We start from the raw sequence: 24,949 nt of genomic DNA on the forward strand, positions 1-24,949 counted from the left end.
TCATAACTGCTGCTCCATCATACTGTTGTGGGAGCTCCACGAGACGACGACATCGGCGACCGTGACTCCCACGCTGCTCCGCCTGGTCGACATGCCCGATATCGTCGTCCACCGGTGAGTCTTGGGGTCGTAGCGCTCAGCGCTGTTCAAACTGCTGCTGCCGTCGTTGCCGCCGACAACGTAGAGTTGACCATCCAGCGCTATTGTGTCATGTGTGCTTCTGAGGAAGTGGAAACAGAATTCGTGAATAGAACCAAAACTTTAATTTCTTGACAATGAGCATCAAATCTTAACAGAATCATCCCTGATGCTCCATGAAAATATTAAGAAATAAATTTTCTACACTTTATATTTCAGTTTAAGAATTGCTATAATTCAATAGAAAAATACAAAATACTAAGAAAAGTCCATGAAAAGTTCTGTGAGGTTGAATACAATCCAAGACATACTGTGCTGTCCAATCAAGTTTGGGAGATGCACAGAAATTATCATCTTGATGGTTAAATTGGCAACTCTAATTTTTACTGTGTATCCTTGGTTGTAGAGAGACGAGATGGAACTTGTCAAGTTCATTGTATCTGCATAAAATCATACGAAACCTAAGAAGCTTGGCCAGTTTCAAAGAGCAACAGAAGCTTTGATCTTCTAAACTGTGGTGCCAATTTTGAGAATCAGTTATAAATTTAGCAATTAATAGGCTTTTGAAATGTTACAATCAAAACAGACGATTATACATGAACAGCTTAAGGCTCAAATGTAAGACGATATCCTACTCTACCGTATGAAACACTACTGTAATAATAAAGTACACTCCCGTTAAAACGAACACAGTTATAACAAACTTCCGGTTACAACGAAGTAAAAATTCAGGGTGCAACATTATTCACTCTATGTATTTTTACTGTTTATTTGTTCAGTTATAACGAAATTTTGATATAACGAAAGAAAACTGCCAGTCCCGAGAACTTCGTTATAACGGGAGTCCACTGTACATAGTAAAATACAGACTAAAAAGATGCAGCACAAACACTGAAGAAACATGGTTTGTGGGATTTGACGGGTCAAGATACAAGAATTCCGTCCGGGAGACTGGACACTGACCTGCGGATGGACATGGAGGGGAGCGGCTCCCACAGGTTGATCTCGGGGTTGAAGCTCTCGGCGCTGCTGAGGCACATCGCCCCGTCGCTGCCTCCGACCACGAAGAGCTGGTTACCGATGACGGCCACGCCCATGCTGACCCGCCGGTTGATCATATTTGGCACCGAGGTCCAGGAGTTGGTCCGGGGGTCGTACTTCTCCACGCTGGACAGGTGTGAGGAACCATCGTAACCCCCTACAGCATAGAGACAGCCACCTGTGTGGCCATGGGGGGGGGGGGGGGGGGGGAGGAGGGAGATACAAGATTGGCATGACAGTTGGAGGAGAAAAGAGAAAGATGCAATGGCGTTGGGGATTGATAACTGTGATCGGTATCGTTTGCCTTAATCTGACCATGATCAGTGTTTGGAGTTTGATTTAACACAGTTGTTTGGGAGATAGCACTAACTCTAGAACTAGCACCAAACTTGAATTCACCCATTGTGCTTGCCCGAGAAGACCGCTTTTTGGTTAAAGATGAAATGAAGAACTGACTATTTCTTGTATTCAATATCACAGGAAAGTTGGACTTGAGAGAAGAGCATGTTTTAGCTCTGATATGATACCACATGATTTCTCGATCCCAGTAGCACACCTGGGGTACCAATACTACACTGAAAGAAGCATCTTTCTATTAAAGGACAAGTTCACCTTCATAAACATAAGGATTGAGAAAATGCAACAATATTAGTAGAACACATCAGTGAAAGTTTGAGGAAAATCAGACAATCCGTTCAAAAGTTATGAATTTTTTAAATTTTTGTGTTGGAACCGCTGGATGAGGAGACTACTACAGCTTGTGAGTCATATGCGTACAACAGTATAAAGAAAATGTAAAAGAAAATTCAACATATTTTCACTTTTTTCGCATAATAAAAGAGCACTTGACTTGCCTCTTTCTAAAGGCAGGGGGAATAATATTACTCATAACATTTGTCGGTAACGAGTCAGGGGAATGTGTACTTTTTTCAAAAGATGGAATTTTGTGAAATTCTCTTTATATTTTCCTTATATTGTTGTACGCATGTGACATCTAAGTTATTCATACACTGCAGTAGTCTTCTCATCCAGCGGGTACTGCACAAAAACTTCAAAAATTCATAACTTTTAAACAGATTGTCTGATTTTCCTCAAACTTTCAATGATGTGTTCTACTAATATTGCTACATTCTCTCAATCCTTATGTTTATGAAGGTGAACTTGTCCTTTAAGCATCCTGTCACATGTACACAACCCCCTTTAACCCGTTGGGGATGAGAACTGAGTATACTCGGGTAGGTGTCTATGGGAAATGTTTTAGCAAAATCAGTCTGTCCTTAACGGGTTAATACGCAAGAGGGAAAGAACAAAAAATGGGTGTCAAGGTCTTTGGAGACAAAAGAAAATGAAAGACATCACACATCAACATAGCAAACTTTGTGGATAGGTGGGACTGTTATACACTGTACCATACCATTTCTTGATCAATTCCACACTTGTAGTGCCTTACCTAGTGCAGCTACTTTAACGTATCTCCTCCTCGTCGACATGGCGGTGATCGACGACCACGTGTTGGTGAGAGGATCATAGCGTTCCACGCTATTCAGGCAAGACGCACCGTCGTAGCCGCCCACAGCGTAAATGAGCCCATTGAGGACCGCAATGCCGAGAGAGCTCCGTTTGGTGCCCATGGGTGCCACGTCAAACCAGGAATGGGTCTGGGTGTTGAAACACTCCACTGAGGCCAGGTCATGTGATCCGTCGTACCTGTAGAATGAAAGCAAAGCAAACTTGCTGACACACACACACTTCCACTGATATGTCTTGCAACCTACACGTATGCAGTTCCCCATACTATGGAGAGCTTTAGAAAATATCACAGGAATTAACACAATATGGTATCAAATGCCAATTTCTAAATAAAAAAAAGAAGACAATTGTTCTCTTGCACACTGGGAAAAAGTCAACAAAATAATGATTTTACATGCTTATTCAACAGCGCAAAATTGTTGCTGTAATGAGAAACCCACATCCTACAAGCTCTGTATTTTTAGTGGGTCCCTCCCGGGTTTTTTCACACACTGCATACTGACAATTATGTCACTTTCGTTACTTATTAACCAACCATTGTAATGTATCCTTACTGTCAGTTTTCAATAATTGCTTTCTTACGGTTCTATGTATGAATTTATATGCATCATTTTTGTCACTGAAGAAAGTGAGGTGTATGTTTATATGTTGGATTTCATAGTGTAAAAAATGAAATGAATTTGAACTGAACTGAACTGAACCTTTGGCAACAAACAACGACCAGTTAAAAATTTTAGTTGTGGTGGTCACTAGGGAAGTATTACACAGTGCCTATTCTGGTAATAGTCAAAACGGTTCCCAGATTGGGTATTGGGAAGTGGTTCAGGGGAATGATAGTAAAATGTGGCTGGCATTTGTGATTGAGTATAACATTTAAGATGACAAGGGTTGCAGGACTTGTTTTCTATCGATTTTTGGATGTCCCATGGCAACAAGCCCTTCAAATTACTCACAGAGTGCACTGTTTTGACAAATATTAGGTTACTTTCAGGGTTACAAATGGCCTGATGAGATGAGATAATCTATACTTTGAAAGTAAACTTTTCAAAAAAACTCACCCTCCAATGGCGTAGATCATCTTTCCGATGGCCGCCGCTCCTAACCTTGCCCTCCGGGTGTTCATAGTAGGCATGGCACGCCAGGAATTCAGGGCTGGTTCGTAACACTCGCACTCATTGTGTATTGCAAACAGACTGCCACCACCTGGCCAGAAAAAAAAAGGATACAGTACATCAAACTGGAAAGCCTTATCTAAAAGTGAAAAAAGTTACATCTAGTACTCAGCAGATTACTTCATACATACAGAGTATCTCTGCTCATTCCTACAATTCACCCTATCCCAGCATTCCTTCAATATCTTCCATCCAGTTACACATACTGTACATCAATTCTTCTCTTTTTTTTTCTTCTTCTTCTTCTTCTTCTGTTTTTGAAAGAGGGTTTCTTTAACATCAAGATACTATCGTCTTCTCTATGGAGAAACCATGTTAAAACGAGCTGGCTTGTGAGTTACTGCTTTGAACATGGTAAATTTGGTAAATTTCCTTGAATGTTTTGAGCTGACATCTTTTTTGAGTGTGTTTTCAACCAGGTACCAGGTAAACTCTGTTATAGTGAGATTTCGCAGCATAATAGATTTTTTGGTCTCTTGTCAGATGCCTTGAAAGTCACCCCTATCTCTATGAGTGTGAATCGCCCTCCCCTTCCCATAGTGGGGTGGCTTAGTGAAATTATCGTGACACGGCGGACAAAAGCATGATTTTTTCACCAAAGGTACTTCATGATGTACCTTCTCAAAAAATAGGGTGCTCCAAGAAAATTGATGCTGGGAAGGAGGTCAGAGGTCAAAGGTCAATGACCTTTATTTGTGAAATAGGTTTTTTGGCTATTTCTCAGGTCAGGAATATCCAATCTGGATAAAACTTGGCAGGAAGAATATTGAGAACAAGTAAAATATTTTGATTGAATTTGGAGTGAATTTTCCAAAGGTCAAAGGTCAAAGGTCAATGAACTTTTCCTAAAAATCATGTTTTTGTTTATTTCTCCAGGTAGGAAGATTCAATTTTCACAAAATTTGATATGAACGTTGTATAGAAGGTACCAAGAGTATAAACCAGGGGTCAAATACAATTGTTGATTTGTGCGTTGCCATGGTAACCCAAAACTAGGGTTTTTTAATTGAAGTTAGTTACAGGAGGCTATTTTCCAGTTTGGAAGAGATTCCATTTGAATAGGTACAACTGATCGACGGGATGTATAGAGGTTTGAAATACTTTTCATTAGTGTTAAGTGGTATGTTGCCATGGCAACTACATATATAGATTTTGGTTAAACTTAAAGGAAACTTCAGAACTTATGAATTTGAAGAGATTTCCATCAGGGTTGGTATAATTGATCAACAAAAAAGTCGCCAGACAAAGATTTGTCACCTTTATAGCATGTGGGTTGAGTGAATGCAGCAACAATAGTAGAACACATCAGTGAGAGTTTGAGGAAAATTGGACAATCCGTTCTAAAGTTATGAATTTTTGAAGTTTCTGCTCATGCAGTCGAGGCTGGATGAGAAGACTACTATACCTTGTAATGTCACATGTGTACAACGATATAAAGAATGAATAAAGAAAATTCAACTTAAATTATTTTCGCTTACAGAAGGATACTCGACTTCTCTTTCAGAAGGCAGGGGTAATAATATTACCCTATACGTCAGTAGCAAGTCAAAGAAACTATGTGAACTTTATTCAAAAAGTATGGTTTTGTGAAATTCTCATTTTATTTTCCTTAGAATGTGCGCATGTGACATCATACACTGTGGTAGTCTTTTCATCCAGCCGCGACTGTGCAGATACCTTAAAAAATCATAACTTTTGAACGGATTGTACGATTTTTTCCAAGCTTTCTGTGATGCTTCCTACTAATATTGTTGTATTCACTGAATCCACATGTGCATGAAGGTGGACTTGTCCTTTAAGGACAGATTCTGAAAGAGCAGACTGTAAGCTTTGAAATGATGTATCACACAATTCAAAGGGATTCCCCTAACCTATCTAAATAATAATACCGGTACTGGAAAGAAAGCACACACTCTGGATAAGTATGAACTGAGAAAAGAGGCTGCATTGTCTATTTTAGCGTTTAATCTTTACCAAGCTGTCTCATGTCATTATGTTCATCTTTTCTTCCCCCCTCCAATTTTCATTTGAGTTTGTCATTATTAATTTTTGATAATAAGAACGATGCCATAAGGCATTGTTTCTTAACAATGCTTCAACTGCTCCTTCAGGTCCAAAATCTACATCAATATATATTTTCCTGATCTCCTCAACATTCCTCCTTTTTGTGGATAATCAAAGGCAAAAACCCAAAATTAGTGCTTGAAAATTATTCTTAAGTGTGAGTTACGGATAGAAAGAACCTCTGTAAAAAAAAAAATGAATCTGTATAATCAATGTTAAGTATTGTTAATAACACAAAATGTGAACAATATTTCTATGATAACATGTTTCCAGACTAAACCGTCCGCAATTATGCTTTAATGAGAAAAATACTGATATCTCTTTATATGTTTGCTTTGATTGCAAAAACTGTATATGGTAGGATGTCTTGTGATACAACAGGGGGGCATTTCATGAAGCAGTTTGGTCAGATATGTTTTCTGACAAACTGTTACAAACTACAGAAATCCTTGCATCCGATTGGCAGAGAGCAAATTGGTCCGACAATTTGTCGGACAAAATGCTTCATGAAATGCCCCCAGACCTACACATATTATGCATAAAATGTGATATCCTGAACATTTTTTTCAAGTCACTCTCCCAAAAGTGTATATATAGGACCTTTAAGTTTTTCTTGTGTTTGTTCCTGGCAGATTACTAGTACACAAATGCTCCAATCCATGATGACCTAACGGAAATTAAGGAAATTAAAATGAATATACTGAAAACCAAAACTACAGATACAAATAACTTACTTCATTCTTCTCTCCCCACCCCACCCACCCCTTCTTTTTGGTTTCTTGATATACTAGTAGATCTAGCTGACTTTGATAATTGTCATTATGTAACATCATCTTCAATTGACAAGGCGATAAAACTTAACAATCATTTCATTATGGTGCTGGACTAATGGGGTTAGTTGAACTATATTGTTTTTAATGTACTATACTTTTTCCTCCTATCAATCACATGTATTTTGGGTGGAATGTATTTTTACATCAAGCATCATAGAATCAACCGCCTTTGGGGTCGGGAATTTTGTCATATTATATTGTGATTTAGATTCTGCTCTATGCTGATTTTGTTTTATTTCTATCAACTTTTTAAACTTCCCCATAGACTTTGTTCACCAGCCAACTACATCCCACCCTCTTTGGATAATGTGAACCAATCAAACATTGCTTTTACTTTTTAATAACATGTCAATACATAGCTATCAGGCCAAAAATATTCAAACCACTTTAAGTCTTTATGAGTGAAATGACAAATATCGAAATATTTTTAGAAATATTCAAATTGTCTAAATTCAACTTCATCTATGAAAACAAACTTTTAACCTTTTTAAACATTTGAATAACCCCCATAAGAAATAAGAAACATATAGAGAGGGGAAGTGCGGACTATAAAAATTGCTTACGGGAACCAGGTAATCCCTGCGCTAAACCTATGGAATTCACACAATCTTGGAGGAAACGGGTTAAATTTGTTAGGAAATATGTAGGGCAATACCCAAAACCTTAAGTTCTCAATGGAATATGCAGCTCTTCTACTGGTAAACTAGTAGTTCTGGGAGAAAAAAATGAGCTGTGACAGAGTCCTACACCTGGCTCAGTCATTGCCCAAGATTTAAAGTGTCTGAGCCAGAGTCACATGTCACTCTTTGCCATTTCTCTACAGGAGGTAGACAGTCCTAAAAAAATCCTTTACCAGAAATTATATCAAATTATTTAATGAAAAGGTGCTTAAGAAAACTGGACTATTCTAACACACCTCCCTCAGGTCTGCAACACAGACTAACCACCTGTTACTATAGGAAAACCAGTAAAAAATGGTGTATTACTGTAAACATGCACATAATATGTCGTGTTATGGGTCTGAATTTTAAGACTAGCAACCATGTACATTGCATTGCATTGTACAGAAACCTGGCGAATGCCCTGTGTATAGTCTTTGAATTCAGACATTATTATTATGTACAAATTAAGGGCATTTTCTCTTTTTTTCTGTTAGCGGATTTCTTGGAGCACCCCCTAATTTTGATCCTCACATATATACAAATGTCTGAGGAAAAAATGACACTTTTGTCCGGCGTGTCACGATTATCAGTATATTTGTCACTAAGCCACCCCACTACCATGAGTATGTGACATTATATCACAGTGGGTGAGTTTGTAGAATTTACCATACAGCCAAGTTTGAGGGAGTGCCATTGGGGGAGCCTGAAAAGTTTCAGCCCAGTGCAAGAGGGCATAAAAGGCATATTCCCTAGCCCGATCTCCCATCAACAAAGCTGGGTAGATCAGATCGGTGTGAAGAAAATACAAGAAACAAAAAGACGATAACGTCTCTGCAACGAGCAGGGTGCAGTGATCCAACCCACACACCCGCACTAAAAAACAAGTGAATAATGCCGATCCCTTGTGATTCGCCCCTGGTTACTAGCAATAGTCAGTAAATGGTATCAACCAGGCACATTGTGCCACACAAAGAAGGAGAAAACTTATCAGGGAGGAGGGGGTTAAGTGATCATTGGCATTGGTTTGTCTGTTTGCAAAATATCTCAAGAAGTTGTGAACGGATTTGAATGAAACTTGCAGGAAAAGTGAATAATGACACAAGGAACAGATGATTCAATGTTGGTTGTGATCCAGAAATTGTTATGAATTTTAGAAGGATCTTTTTTAATCTTTTAGCGTACAAAGTCAATGAACTTAGGATTTCTAGATGCGGGTACTGGAGGCTTACACACATATACTAAAGCACTAGCTCTGCTCGGGCAAGGCGCTGTGCAGCTGAAAGCTGATGAGGCAAACAAAATACTTCTACATGTATATTCTGAAATTGCATGCATGTATGGCTGAAAATTAATTGGTGGCTTGGCTGAGGTCTGTGCTCTCCGAGTGCTTTTCTAGTTAACTCTTTGAGACTCGCAAAAACTCACCGATAGCAAAGAGGACGGGCACCTGGGACGGGTTCTGCCGCTGCCTGGTCCGAGCGGTCTGCATGCTGGACCTCTGCTCTGGCAGCAAGTGGTACTTCATGGCCTCGATCAGCAGGTCCTTGCAGCCATTGCAGCCCTGGACTAGCGGGTTGGCCTCCACCTGGCTCACCAGGAACTCACGGTTGAGGAGCGGTAGCCGTACATACCTCAGGAGCTAGAGGACAGGGGACAGACATATAAAGGGCATGAAGAAGATGAAATACTTTGGAAATTGGCAGCAGTGAAACAGCTATGTTATATATGAATGAGCCAGCCCATGGTAAACTTTCTAATAAAACATACAGGTCCACTTTGTACAGGAGTGCAGGTTAATGCACATCACAATGTATTACATTGAGTTAAATGAATGACTGGACACACAACTTAAAGTAAACAAATATAGAAATATAGAGTGATTGCAGAGATCAGTTTTATATGATAAGGAGTTTTTAGACAGTCACATAATTTCACCAAATTTTGGTGAGCCTTCTTTGGTAGTAAACCATAAAAGGCAATGACCTTATCACACAATTCTCCCCCCCCCCAAAAAAAAAAGATAATAATAAAATAACAAAAATGAAAAAATGAATCTATGTGGATGGATTTATTTGAGTGTAAATTTCAATGCTCTGGCACATATAAAGACCATTCCAAATGATCATCAAACACATGTCCATGACCTCACCGCATCATATTATAACCTTTGAACCCAATGAATTGCTGCCATTACCTGACTGATGGCGCTCTTCCTCTCCTGCTCGTTGAACTGGATCCACTGGATGACGGCGTTGAAGACCTCTTCCTCCGACGTCACATTCAGCTGCTCGCTGGAAACCATCTGCTCCACCTTTATCACACCAAAGAGAATAAATCTTGTTAAGTCTTTCTGTACCAGTGACTTTGGACAGTGTGTTCAACACTATATAATAATAATTATAAACTCCAAATTTTATTGTCCAAGAAAGGAAATTCTTTTTGCCCAATTGATCGTGGGCCCGGCAGCCACTGAGCAGTGCCAGATCGACGTTGCTCTAACCTTTTCAACTGTTGAACGGCAAACAAGGTAGCAGCAACTCCCATCTTTTAACGTCTTTTGGTATGACGCGGCCGGGGTTTGAACCCACGACCTCCCGATTGTGAGGGGAGCCGCTCTACTCACTGAGCCAACACATCGGTCCCAATAATTGTTTTGGATATAAACTCCAAATTTACTCCCAATATATATAGGGTTTTTAGTGCCAATCGGGACACACATAGGGTTAAAGGCTAACAGACGAAAACTAGCTGAATTGTAGTGAAAGAATTTACCTCAAAAGAAATATCAAGCTGATAAGCAGATATATCTTTCTTTTAAACTTTGCTGCAGGGCTGCAAATCTTTGGTAGCATGAAAATTAGGGACTCTAAACACACACAGGGTTAAAGGCTAACACATGAAAACTAGCTGAATTGTAGTGAAAGAATTCACCTCAAAAGAAATATCAAGCTGAAAAGCAAATATCTTTATCCTAATTTTTACTGCAGAGCTGCAAGCCTTTGGTAGCATAAAAATTAGTTACACTGTAGTTCTTAGCAACCTCAAAAATTCCTATAATTTTTCTTTCAAAATTTTCATCATTTTCAATTGGCCCCTTTTCAAATATTTGAAATCTTCTGTAATTATATATCATAGCACCTCTTCAAATGATTCTAGACATTTTCATTTCTGCTGGAGTGGATGCAGCAGAGAAAGAAGTTGGCTCCATCCGCTTTCTCATTAATGGACAAGTTCACCTTCATAGACATGTGGATTGAGTGAATGCAGCAATATTAGTAGAACACATCAGTGAAAGTTTGGGGAAAATTGGACAATCCGTTCAGAAGTTACGAATATTTCAAGTATCTGCGCAGTCACAGCTGGAAGAGAAGACTACTACAGTGTATGATGTCACATGCGTACAACTATATAAGGAAAATAAAAAGAGAATTTCACAAAACTTTACTTTTTGAATAAAGTGCACATTTCTTTGACTTGCTACTGACGTATGTTAAGGGTAATATTTTTCCCCCTGCCTTCTGAAAGAGAGAATTCGAGTGTTCTTTTGTTATGCGAGAAAAATGGAAATACGTTGAATTTTCTTTATTTTTTCTTTATATCGTTGTACTCATGTGACATCACAAGCTATAGTAGTCTTTTCATCCAGCCGTGACTGAGCAGAAACTTCAAAAATTCATAACTTTTTAACGGATTGTCTGATTTTGCTCAAACTCTCACTGATGTGTTCTACTAATATTGCTGCATTAACTCAACCCACATGTCTATGAAGGTGAACTTGTCCTTTAACACATTGCTGACATCCTGGGGAGATATTCAAAAGGTTCTGCAGTGAGTCAACTCATCGTAGTGGCTCATAAAATTGTCAAATTCTTAGCATGGTTTCGATTAAAGCAAGGCAAGTTACGGTTTAATTAGGCTTAACACGGAATGTGCTCACTGAGTTTTCAGGCAAAGCCAAATTGCTAATGTTCCAGTGCTTGGATTATTCAAAGCGGCAGAGAAATCACAGTACCAGTACACGTAGTTTACTCCAGTACAAGATTTTTTTCAACATTAATAACTGCAAACGAGTAAAACGCTGGGAAATCATACGACAAGGGAATATAAAAGTTATGGGCACAATTCATTCCATCAGGATCAATAGGTATCATAGACAATAAATGCCTGCCAACCGTGGCAAAATATGCACATGCCACTCCATCATGTGCTTGCAAAACAATATGAACAGGGCACTCTGTAAACAGAAAAATGACACATTGAGGTTTTAAAGTCCAATACTACACCATGTTTAAGTTGACAAAATCTTTGAAGGTTTTCATGGTGGTAGAACATTAGTAGTAAAAGGCTTTACGGTGCACCACATATTCCTTCCTGGGTTTGTGTGTAGCCCTGATAAGAGCCTACCCACTCTAGACGTTTCACTCTACAAGCATGTTCTTAATATTTTCAGGAGAATTCTCATGAAGGACTACATACACACTGTTTATTTCTTTTTTCATCTGAGAAAATGGCTGGACAAGCCCAGCTGCACTAGCTGGTCTTTCATGGGGTCCAGTCGGGTGTGAGGGCTGGTTATCAGGGTTCCCACAGAAATTTGAAAACAGAATTCCATGACTTTTCCATGATTTTTCCATGACTAAATTGCTGCTTTCCATGACTTCCTTTCTGGCACGATTTCCAAAATCAGTACGTTATGATGGCCTCCACCTCCCCTCACAGCCATCCATTCCACCCACTATCTTACTCATGACATGTACATCTATTATCATTAGCATATGGGCTGTTTCTGACCAGGGTCAGCTTTCCACTGGAAACTATGTCCCGGGACTTATGTAGAATTTGGGATGTCACAAAACTGGGAAAAATGGAAATCATAAACACCAATTATAATAGCAGAGTATGATCACAGAGTATGAGAGTTGCGAGACATGACAAACTGGAAAGCTGCCATAGCCAAGAGGTAAATGCAATTCCATGACTTTTCCATGACCAAAATCCCCTTTCCATGACATTTCACAAATTTTCGAAATTCCCTGACTTTTCCCTGACTTTCCATGACCACAAATTTTTCCAGGATTTTCCAGGATTTTCCATGACTGTGGGAACCCTGGTTATGCACCCAGCACTTAGTGATGAATGAATGAAGTGGAATCTTTTATATGCATGAGTTGTGACTTTCTGACACACAGGAACTCCATTTTTGTCCTATCTGATGTCCGTATGACTAGATACAACATTGCTCAGTTAGACACATGGTGTTACCGTAAACCTCTCTTCCTCAAACGAACTCACCTCCTGCAAGGGAAGCTGGAGGAATTCCTCCGTGTTGACCACGTGGCAGAAATTGTGGAGGGCGTACTGTCGGGACGACTGCTCCAGGTCAAAGCAGCCGTGGGTGTCGGCGAAGCGTCGGATGCCCAGGCAGTTGGAGGGGTCCAGCTGACCCACGAGGAACTTGCAGCAGGCGTCCCGCACACTCTCCATCTGGAGCAAGCTGGCAGCGGGGAGCAGGGCCTGGGAGCATCATCCAGGGGTGGGGCAAGATGAGAGGGGTGGGTAGGGAGGGAATGGGGAAAGACTTAGATAGATACTGTATACACCATATATTTCACCAGGGGTTTTTATTTTTGCGAATTTCACAGTACGGGTGCTATTCGTGAATCTAACAATGGGCGAAAATATTAACTCTGATCCTCACATGAATGTGACGTACTTGCGTACATTTTTCTATCCATTGCTGTACTTCACGATCGCAAATTAAACCACTCACAACATTGTCGGGAAATCCTGATACACAAAGAGATTAGACTTGCTAGATGCATATAAGTATTGAGTCCAGTTTAACCACCATGAATGTAGTAATATGAGTGAGAGACAAGATTTTGATAATGATACGATCATTATCAGATTCATGATGATGTCATCTTACAGGAAATCTCTATCACAGAGAGATCAAACACAAGAGACCACTAACATTTTGTGAAAAACCTTCAAATCAATAAAACACATATTTAGCCCATGAACACACAGAAGATTCAATTTAACAACAATGTCCAAACAACAAACTGAATACAGCCAAACTATTATCACCCTTGCCAAGGAAAATAATTTTACATACTCACTTCTTGAAGGGTATACTTTTCACAGTCAGATTATAAATACATTTTATCAGCTTTCAATTTCATTGTAAGAGTCACAAGAGAGCATGTGTGACATAAAGAATTTTGAGAATTATGTACAGTATTATTAGAAAGTCCAAACATTTCTGCATCTGTGCTCATGTGTAAGAATAGGAACAGCCAAAACTCACACAGAGCACATATCATTAAACCTTCACCCCCCTGCTTAATAATCTCTTGCTTTCATTATTAATGCCTTCTCCGTTTTGGACTAATTATAGACATAACAATGTCAAAATAACTGAGCTTGGGTATTTGTTCCAGGTTCATTGTGACACTGCCAGCAACCAGGGATAGCCTAGTGGTAGTGTCGCTGCCCAGAAAGTAGTAGATGACAGATTTGAGTCCCATAGTTCTTTTTTTTCCCCAACGTGTCTCCCTCCCCCCCCCCCCCCCCATGTTTGATGAATTACAGATCAGCAGTTGCGATCTTACAAATATCATTTGCAGAGGAAGACAAATTGATGAAAATTCACAGCCTCAACTTGTTTACTATACCTGGACATTTCGTTCCCCGATCACGATCTTGGCTGTGTAGGCAAAGGAGACTAGCAGCTCCACGGCATCCGAGTCGATTTCATGGAGCGTGACCTCCGACCTGTGAGATTCTGACATATCATCTGTCAAAAAGAAAGAAAAAAAGGAGAATTTAAAAAAGAAGTATTATTAACCTTGGGATGCTAAGTTTCAACCTTTAAACTACAATCTGTGAATGAAATATGACATACAGTAATCTCTCAAAGATATAAATAGCTGATTCTGACTTACTTTGAAACAGGTTGCTATTTCTCACGAATCTCATCAAATGATGTTAAAGATTGTAAAAATTAACTCAGGAACTCAATTTGACTTCTAAATTTCAATCAAAATATCTGTCAACATTTCCCAATCAATAATCACAGCATGACTGAATTCCAGCGATAAAAGGTCGCACGTTGCTGCTTACTTGTAAACATGGCGTGGAAGTACGCACTGCACGACGCCAGAACCAGCCTGTGCGCCCGGATCTCGTGGTCGCCGACCCTGAGCACGATGTCGCACAGCGCCCCCTGCTGGCGCATCCTGTCCATGGCCAGGAAGGAGTCATTGGTATGTCGCTGGGCGTGGTGGATGGTGTAACCCCCAGAGGGCTGGCCGCTCCCTCCCCCACTGCCGCCACCACTGCTGCCGCCTGGACTGAGGCACTGGGAGGAGTGGGTGGGGCTGAGAGGGGACGGGGTCGTGACCCCCAGCACGGAGCTGGGTCGTTGACTCCCCGACGACGGGCCGCACGACGCCCCGCGGGGGTTGCCGGTGGTGTTGACGTGCAGTGGCCCCAACTCCATGGTACGATTCCTGGCAGGGATAACAATCAATTTCACAACATTTTAAATTACATTTCTGCACATTACACATCTTATATGTTATGTACATGTATTAAAGAAAGGACAGACGTAGGATTATTTTTTCTAACCATATCAGGGATGAGAAGAGCTATAGTGTTTTCAAAGCAGAACCAGGAGTAATAAAACCCTCCCTAGAAAATAGGATCCTGTATTAATCGCTAAAGTCAACACATAAGAACACACACACACACACACACACACACACACACACACACACACAATTTATCTTTCCTGGATACATGTGTACATCAGCAATCAAGATACAGTACTTACAAATGGGATTGTACGGCAAGCACTGTACAAGCAAAATTTTTAATTCTTCCACTCAGCTTCCCCATTTTGTGTGGCGAAAAAAAAAGACAGATTTTTTGTTCGATTGTTTTAAATCGATTTGCCTCCTAAAGAAAATATGACGGTACCTGCTTCGTAAGGCTATGCCTGTATCAAAACCAATACCCCATTTATACTAAGCAAAAAGAGGGTTCTGAAGCCTTCCATAGCAGCCTTTCAGCTCGGTATACACAGAATTCAGAAAAGGAGATCCGATCGGATATTAAGGTTCTGCAATCACCTACAGTAGGTGGTTTTTATTAGAGCCTCCTATAGCAGTATAAATGCTACAGGGTTCGAGAAGCGGCTTTTTCCCAACCCAGAAGTTATCACAGGCCATCGTCAGCTAACGTTTACAAACCAGCCATCATTACCAATCACCCTGCTAAATGACGCACAACTTGCACACTTTCGTGCTCAATCATGTTTGCCGTTATGTACGAAATTCAAAAGCCTGTGCCGTGTATCAGAGGGGAGCTCGGTTACCATGGGAACAGAGCCAGTTGGGCTTTCTTGGGCAAACCAGCCCAAGCAGTACAAACAGACAAGAGATTGGTTTTTTGAGCGCGCTTTCGAAACACCTCAAGGAGGCTCTGAAACCCACCTGCATGCTGCAGTATAAACAGGGCACAAGTCTTATTGGCGGGATGTCATTATGTAGGCCACAAGCCTTTTGCGTGCTAAACTCTAACTTTCTATTGACGAGGCATGTCATCCATTGCTTCAATATGGTTGCGGTATCAAAGCAATTGTCTTTTAGAAACATTTGCCGGGGAAAATAATTAACCTGTTCAGCAAGTTTGGTTGCAAGAGGTGAAACTCTGATGAGGTAAGATGGTCAATTGCAGAAAAATACGCAAACACAAACATACACACACATACAATTTTGTAGGTGCACAGTGACAAAAATACAATATTTTGGGGTACATGTAGTTTCGCTAAACAATTCACCATGCACACATGGATCTTTAAACCTCAAAAACCAATAAAAAACAGAAAAACAGCAACAACAGCAAAACACTTGATATTCTTTGAATTCCATCTACAGGTCACCACAAAGGAAGTCCAATGACCGAGATCTGCGCTGCAGGGTGAACCCTAGTACATTTCAGATATCAAGGGAACCATTAGTCTTGGCTTCCGGATTAAATTTCAAGTTTGTCGGAAAGTCTGGCCTGCGGTCAGGTCAGACAAATACCAAACACCGGCACTATCTGTCATCTCAAGAAGAGGTCAAGACTAGGAACGGAAAAGTGGGACGAGGGCAAGATGTCAGCTTGCTTGGCCCCTTCTCCTTAAAGATACCCCCATTATGAAGAAAATAAGGTCTCAATAAAAAAGATTAATGCTCAATACATGTAAATTATATACAACATTATGCATCACAATTTGCGACCAAGAAATAAATAGGAAGAAATGCTGATTTTTATTATGTGTCGGTCCTCTCACGGTGAACACTCCATAAATGTACAATAGTTTCTTTCATTTCTTACCTTTGGGGACATGACAAAAATTTGATTTTTCTTTGTAGTCTACATCAGTTCAATTTAGCACAATTCCATTTCCAATAATACCACATGATAGTATGCACACAAGTTGTACCTCAAACAACTAACATACATACAGTGTACAAGCAGGGTTAATTATACAGAAAATAAAAACGAACAAACAAAAATAACGGCATGCTCCAAAGTTGGATCAACTCGGTGCAATTTACAATATACACCCATGTTTTTGGGAAAGGTAGAATAAATCAGACAACATACCAGTACTGTAAAACATGATATATTCGCGGCATGAATTTTTCGTGAATTGGAGCCGACGGCCTTTTTTGCGGCATGAAATTTTAGCGAACTGCCACTGGCATTCAATGCATATACAATGTAGTGTAGACAAGAACTTTCGCGTGCATTTTAATTTCGCGAATCTTGGCGCTCGCGAAATTCGCGAAATTAAAATGCACGCGAACATTCCTCGTTTTACAGTACCCTTTGTACATAATACAAACAGAAAAATCCTTTTATGATAAAGAAAAAAAAACATACAGCCATTCAATTCAAAACACTGTTTTCCACATCGAAGTTTTTGTTCTTTGTTTGAATATTCTCTGCCAAGAGGAAGATGACCATTGTCTGTTTGGTGCAGGAAAAAAAAAATCAGTTGTATATTGCCATGAATATCCTGGACAAAGACAGTGACCACGCTTGACCAGTAGAAAGGAAAATCAGGCAAGCAGAAGGTCAAGCACACAACCTCATTCACATATCACCACTCTGTACACTGTATTCATACACTAATAGGGCCCTACATCATTGTACTCTGTACTCTGTTCTCATACACCAAGGATACTATTAAAGGGATGATACAGTATTGGTGGAGATGAGAATTGGGCCTTTAACTTTTTGCGAGATTACCAAGAAAACACTTTATGAAATAGTACAGAGCATATCATTTTAAGAGGAATTCGAAGTTTATTAGATGAAAATCTGGTTTGGAATGACTGAAACATCCAAAAACAAAGCAAAACAAAGCGATAGTAATAAAAGGTGGATCCCACACTTTTATATTAGAATTGCTCTGTTTTGGATATCTCAGCCATTTCAAAACCAATTTTCGTCAAATAAACATTGAATTCCTCATGGAATTACACGCTCTTTCATATTTTATAAGAGGGGGTTTCTCATTATCTCACCGAAAAAAGTTAGAAACCTAAAATCAGGTCTCAACCAAAACTATATGATCCCTTTAGAAGCTGTAGTATGCTAGCACTATGTGCAATGCACTGATTTTATACAGTCACATAATATAGGTACCTTGGAACATTGTTCTCATAGACTAAGACTTACCACGGTACTGTACAAATACACACTACACTAGTACAGCAGTGTACTTGTACACTGTACAAGTTGTACTCCATGGTACTTTCTGCTAAAAAAAAAAAGAAAATATTACTCACCTGATGTCAACTTGGTAGATTTCATGCAACTCTTCAAAAAATATCTCAGGCATACTTCAAGCCCAATAAAAAAAGATTGCAAATTTATACGAACACAAACTTGGAGCAAAAGCTTTGAGTAGAACTTTTCAACCCAGCATCAACGACACTAAATATAGTCTGTCATCAATTGGGAATAGTGCTTTCACCTCAACTGTTCCACTGAAAAACAAGTCCACAGACTCTGTAGACCTCTTGTCGTAAACACAGATGATGAAAACCTTTCGGCCGTTTATATGGTTGATTCCTCATTGCAAAACAAACATCAAAATGAATACTGTGACCTATCAGACTTGTTTGGCTTTGAAAAGCTCAAAATATGAAATTCCAAGCTGACAAATATTTTAGGTATGCCATTCATACTTGAACTATATGTAAAGTTTGAGCTCTACTCATGACAACATTTTTGTCTATCACACATTTGATCAAACAAAAGTGGATTTGTTGACAAAATTTCGGGATGTGGGCGGGGAATACACCGGTGCGAAGAGCTTCACAAAAAACAAGGTTAGGTCGTTGACTGTCAGAAATGACGAGATCCACCCGGATACTAGATTCCACGCATGGATGCACACACATTTGATAGGTTTATTGTTAAAACTTGATTACACACCGTCAGCTGGTCTGTTATACAATAGATGGTGTAATAAAGAACAAATCATAATTTTAACAAACTGCGGTTCAGGGAAATAGTCCCCCCCCCCCCCCCCCAAAAAAAAAAAAAAAAAAAAAAAAAAAAGAGAGAGAGAGAAAAACGCACACAATATCATCTTGATCCAAACATGCTGCAATAACAACTTCAAAGAATAAAAGTTCCCTAGAGATGTTTACCACATTAATCATAGTTTTCACCTTCAAATGCAATAAATAATGAACAGCATACAATGCAGATCACTGTTGCTCTTTAAAACAAAGAGCAGTTTTTCCCTTGGAAAAAAGAAAATCATCTGTTGATGGATAAATGCTAAAATCTTTCCCAAGACCATCAAATCCAAAAGTGGAAAAACAGAATTGAAGTTTCATATTTATAAATGTTTAATTTACAGAGTTTGCAAAGATTGGCTTCAGGGAATTTGCACCCATGGTGACTCATTAGAATCGCATGTTTTTGAATATTACATGAAAATCTTCCATTTAATATCAAATTGCAATTTTAGTTGATATTGTACTCAGCAAAGCACAACTGTCGTGCGGATTAAATTTCAACATGCAAGTGATATTTTTGTATATTTGTTTTTTATTGCTTTACAAAAAAAAAAGTATTTTATTCTGGCTACTACACAAAAGCAGTATGCTTCACAAAATTGTATATTGTGTGAAGTAAAACAAAATTTTCTGACAGATAATGGTAGTTCTAGCACCTTACCTGAGTCTGCGATAATACGATGACATGATTCCTTTGAAGACTTTGTATCGTTACTTCAACACAGTGATGATACACTTGTATATTCCGGCATACTTCAAAATATATTCCTATACACCTATCTCTTGTCATCCAAAAAAAAAGTCTGCAGGTCATAAACAGTGAGGTAAAATGGAATCTCTTCAAAAAATGGCATCTACTTGTCAACAGAGAAGTAAAGTTGAATTTCTGATGCGGCTATCCATGATGTACACCACGTGCCATGTCGGTGACAAATTCTGTCCTACAACAACTTGTGCTCTTCAGCTCTGTCAAAGTGTTTGCAGTTCCCACTATTAAACAGTCATGATCAAAAACAGCCGATCAATTTATATACAAGTAAACATTGTTAAATGGGAGGGTACTTGTGCAGGTCATGTGACCAAAACACACCTCCTGCGCCCAGCCTCTACACACACAGTGAGTCATCCTTGTTAGGGTCACACGGCAACGGGCATTGAGTGCCAAAGTGGGAGGAGGATGTCCTCTGTTATCCTTCTGATACCATGATCAGTTTGGGGATGATCTAGTGTGAGAAGTATCCTGGCCCACTGATATGACATTACAAACATGTCAAGATCATCTGGGTAGATTAGATAAGGGATCACAAAAGTACACACATACTCCATTCATCAGATCCATATTATACTTTAATGTGGGCACTTATACAGTACTTTATAATATGGGCACGTACCAGTACACTTAACTTCCAAAAAAGGGAAAAGAAGAAATCACCAGTGGCCCGACCCTCAAACAGATATTAATTTCCTGAACATGAAAGTTCATCAAATATTTTATACCTCTGAGATCTGTGAAATTTTTGTAACATCCTTCCCTTCCTGCCAAAGATATAAATCATATCCTACAGGCATGACTTCTGACATTGCACCAAGAACATAACTATGCTCCCAACCTTTCCACTTCTACTTTTTCCTGTTTCTGTTCCTAATATGCACATTTGTTTTGTATTTGATAATGATAAGGGTCACTACATGCCAGAATATAATTAATCATACCAGCATCTACGGTAAGCATACAAAATACTCTAACCAAGAACGTTCGTGGCATGAAACTTTCGTGTATAATTAGAGCTGATGGCCCTTTTCATGGCATAAAACTTTTTGCAAATTGCCTCTAGGACTCAATGCATTGTGTAGGCAAAATTTTAACATGAATTTTAATTGCAAATCTTGGCTCCTTGCATAGATTGGGAAAGTTTCAAACATATGAAAATTTCTGGTTATACAGTAATGTACATATTAAAAAGTCCTGCAACAGTTATTGCATATTGTACATTTCTATATGGTTACCTTTTCAGTTTTGATGGTTGAAATTGAAAGATATTCTAAAAATTCCTTGCAAAATTGTGTGTTAATTTGCATGTTTGACTTGCTGCATTTAAACACTGATTCTAAACCAAATTTCTTTATCGTCCACAAATTGTAACATACGGTACTTCTGTCATACTGACACCGCAACAATTTAATAGGGAGCTTTAGATTTTGACGCACAGACTTTTGAGACAACAAGTGCGCTGGACGTTCTCCTCTCCCCTGCGTCACGTTGAAAGTAGCTTTAGATTACGCTGGGATGCAACATATAAAAAATAAAATCGCACCCCATATGATCGGTGCATGAAGTAGTTCTCTACGTTGCAAACTGTGCGGACGTAAAAATAGCCCAGTACGCGTAGTGAAAAACTCAGGCGACGCAAGCTAAAAATAGATCGACTTGACGCGCGCTTCTGCGCAAGCTCAGAGCATGTTTTTTTCCTTTGAACGTCCGCGCGTCTAAAATCTAAAAGCTCCCTAATATCAAGTCTTCTGTACTATTGAGGTTTATTCACGGTATCATATGCTGTTTAACTGTATGATATGTACCTGTACCATACAACATTTGTAGTAATGATAATGGTTGCAATTTGTATTGTGCTATTCAAATGTAAATCCATTAAATAAATGCTCAAGACGCATTCAAAGAAAAAGGGATTAAGATACAAGAAAGAAAGAAGAAAAGCTCAAAAATCATGAGAAAGAAGTATTATCAAACTTTTTAACTCAATTGTCAATGACCCTGATATTGATGCATTTCTTAATACTGTAGGTAAGGTGGTAATGAATTACACACTAATACAGTAATGGCCCAGCAGATGCAATGTAGAGTATGGTCCGCACACTTCATGCATTTCTGCACACCAAAATTCAAAGGAAAGAAAAGAAACAGAAAAACTGTTAAGCTCTGTCGCATCACTTGCAGAGCATTTCCAGTGGGCAACAATGTGTGAAAGGTATCATGTCCAGCAAAATATAAAGAGAGAAAAAAAGGCAGAAACTACACTAAAGCACATGTGACAATACACTGTGTGACAGTGAGTCATCCAGGCATGTTTCATACGATACGAAGTATACAAATGTAGGAATTAAACTGAAAATTATTCAATAACTCCAACCCTTGAAAACTTACTTGTACATGGTTGCACTATCAAAGAGGAGCCAGCGTTGCATTTTTGAGAAAGGATAGGAAAAATTCGCGTAGCTTGCGACTTGCTCCAGTTCGTCACAAAAACTAGGGACAGGTTTTGGGGAGCTCCTGCTTATATACTTACCAACAACTCCTGAAACTATATAATTATTCCTCTTGAAATTCTTTGAAATTTTCACTCATGATGAAGAACAGCACAGGAAGTCCACAACATTAAGTTTGAATGCATTTTGTCCCAAACAAAAATATTAATCACAAAGAGCTGGAATATACATGTATGCCCTCATCCTGGTTTTTGTTGTGGTTTATAATTAAAAGCTGCACTATGTATTGTTGTCTTCCACCGGAGCGGCTGTCCATAATAAAAAAGGGGACCCCCCCCCCCCCCTCCCCTGCAATATCAGAGAAAATCAATACTTTCCAGCAATGGCTGGGGACTACAAGTTTGTAAAAGGAACAAACAGAGATTTTTGTCTTTTTAAATACAAATTTCACCTTCAATACAGGACACAAGTGACTCAATACAAAGAGACCACAATTACACCTCTCACTTCTAACAGAAGGCCAGTTGATCCTCAGAATAAGCTTTCGGGCTAACTGATTAATCATGGTCCACAGCCTTTTTTTCATATAATGTACATATCTCTTTTGACAAAGTTTGGGCTAACTGACCATGAAACATCCCAAACCAGGATAGAGTTTTTGACCATTGTAAAAGAAAGTCTACTGTGGAATCTGCTTTCCTTGAATAATCACACTATTCACAGAAAACATGACACCTGAAAGGTACTATGGGGGAATCACAACAACAACAACAACAACAACAACAAAACCTAACTTCGGTGAGAAATGTTTTGTGTACACAGTGAACAAAAGTGTCTCAATGTAGGGTTTTGTTCACAAATTCTGAAATGCTGGCAATCAGACATTCAAAGTTGTCTGAAACACTCAGACTCTTTTTTATATGGAATTATGGGACTTTCAACAACAAAAAAAGAAAAACAGTGAAAACTTTGGATTCAAAGTTAATGGGTCTTGATTTCATGAAAGATGTCAAACAATCTTCTTGTTGCGCAAGACAGGCAACTCATCACTGCATAATTACATGTCAGAGGTACATGTTTTCAATCATAGAACTTAAATTCAGATCCATCAGCCCATGATCATCTACAAGTCCACAGTAAAGTACTGGCAGACAAGCATGAAACTGCTTGGACACATAGGGCCTAGTTTATCTTTGATACGATGTACATATGTAGTCTACAAATTAACATTTGTTTAAAAAAATAGGCATTAAACAGCATGATTTTAATGCCTGTTGTGTTATATTCAGAGGAATATATCAACAGATCAAAATGCATCAGGGGCCTAATCTTTCATATTAAAGTTAAACAGTGTCTCCATGTATTAAGTGCATCCGTCAAAAACTTTACAAGTGTATTACTGTCTTCCTTACACCTGGAGTCTGTTTCATGAAGTCATCACCATAAGTCTTCACATAAATCTCGGAATGGCCAAATTCGCTCATGTACTACATACATTTGTACGTCTGTATAGTACAGTGTCACTTATACAAGTATGAGAGACATTTGATGAGAAGTAAAACCCATTTCATGAAGTCTCTCATAAGTGTGTCATAATATGAGCAAAAAATCTTATGAAATGGACCCAGGGCTGTATTGCTACATTTGGTTTGGTCTTTCTCTGAGGATCTTTTGTTCAGTGTGTAAAGGATACCAACAAACCTCCAGTCAGGCAATTCTAGAAATTCCTCAGAAATTGCTGGATGAATGATGAGTTTGGCCCTCAAAGCCGGACACGCACAAGCCACACTATGAAGTGACCAGGGTTACGTACAATGTACGTCACAGGTTCTCATGACTATTAGAAGAACTCTTTCAGGTTATGCGAGGTAAAAATGATTCATTGTGGTCCAGTAATGTTGCAGTTCTCTTAAATTTTGCCCTAGAATAATGTGTCAACTGACCACTAGACATTCCACACCAGACATGGTTTTTCATTTGAAATGTATACAAACGTGTAGTTTACTTTCAGAATTTTATAATTCAGATTGTGAATTTTCCTCTCATGAATATCAATTGTGCACAGCTGATGTTCAGAAAACAAAACAAAACAAGAGACCCGCGGGTCTAGCGCTCACCTGAGTATCGCAAGTTCACCTTTCACGCAGTCACTAATCTAAATTATTCACAGCTCTACCAAAATTTGACGAGGCATTCTCAAGTGGAAGATGAAAATGTACAATAAGGGCCCAATTTTTTCAAGATTCCTTAATTTGGGGGAATTGGGGCCCCCTGGGGCCCTCTGGGTGGGGCATGGTGCCCAGTTTGATAAATTGAGATCCTGACCACCTAGGGATGCTACCTGCCAAGTTTGACAAAAATTCATCATGAGGTTTTCAGGAAGAAGATGAAAATGTACAATTCAGGCCCCCATTTGGACCCTTCCAACCACCCCCCCCCTACCCCCAAGAGGGGCACCCCTGGATCTCCTATGAACAAACTTGAAACTACAGTCATTAATGTACTCACTCATAGTATTATCTCAGCTCTATAACTTCTGATTCTAGAGAAGATTTTTAAAGATTCCTTCATTTGGGGGGTTTGGGCCCCCTGGGGGCCCCCTGGGCGGGGCATGGTGCCCATTTTAACAAATTGAGATCCTAACCCCCTAGGGATGCTACCTGCCAAGTTTGGTGAAAATGGGTCATGGGGTT

At 39.3% G+C, this 24,949-nt stretch overlaps 1 protein-coding gene across 1 annotated transcript in view; it reads right to left on the reverse strand.

Annotated features, from left to right (window-relative positions):
* Positions 1-24,949, reverse strand: part of LOC139733956 (kelch-like protein 2) — a 39,417-nt gene continuing 14,468 nt past the window's right edge. The window contains exons 3-11 of the mRNA XM_071644769.1: positions 14,566-14,954; positions 14,118-14,239; positions 12,733-12,954; positions 9,635-9,751; positions 8,866-9,079; positions 3,768-3,912; positions 2,630-2,886; positions 1,102-1,357; positions 1-220 (exon numbers count right to left, since the gene is read on the reverse strand). Of these exons, the coding sequence (XP_071500870.1) occupies positions 1-220; positions 1,102-1,357; positions 2,630-2,886; positions 3,768-3,912; positions 8,866-9,079; positions 9,635-9,751; positions 12,733-12,954; positions 14,118-14,239; positions 14,566-14,954 (1,942 nt within the window). The remainder of the gene's footprint in view (positions 221-1,101; positions 1,358-2,629; positions 2,887-3,767; positions 3,913-8,865; positions 9,080-9,634; positions 9,752-12,732; positions 12,955-14,117; positions 14,240-14,565; positions 14,955-24,949) is intronic.

Source organism: Diadema antillarum, unplaced genomic scaffold (genome assembly GCF_040938485.1).
Source record: "Diadema antillarum isolate AM-2024a unplaced genomic scaffold, OU_Dant_1.0 seq00000507_RagTag, whole genome shotgun sequence".
NCBI lineage: Eukaryota > Metazoa > Echinodermata > Echinoidea > Diadematoida > Diadematidae > Diadema > Diadema antillarum.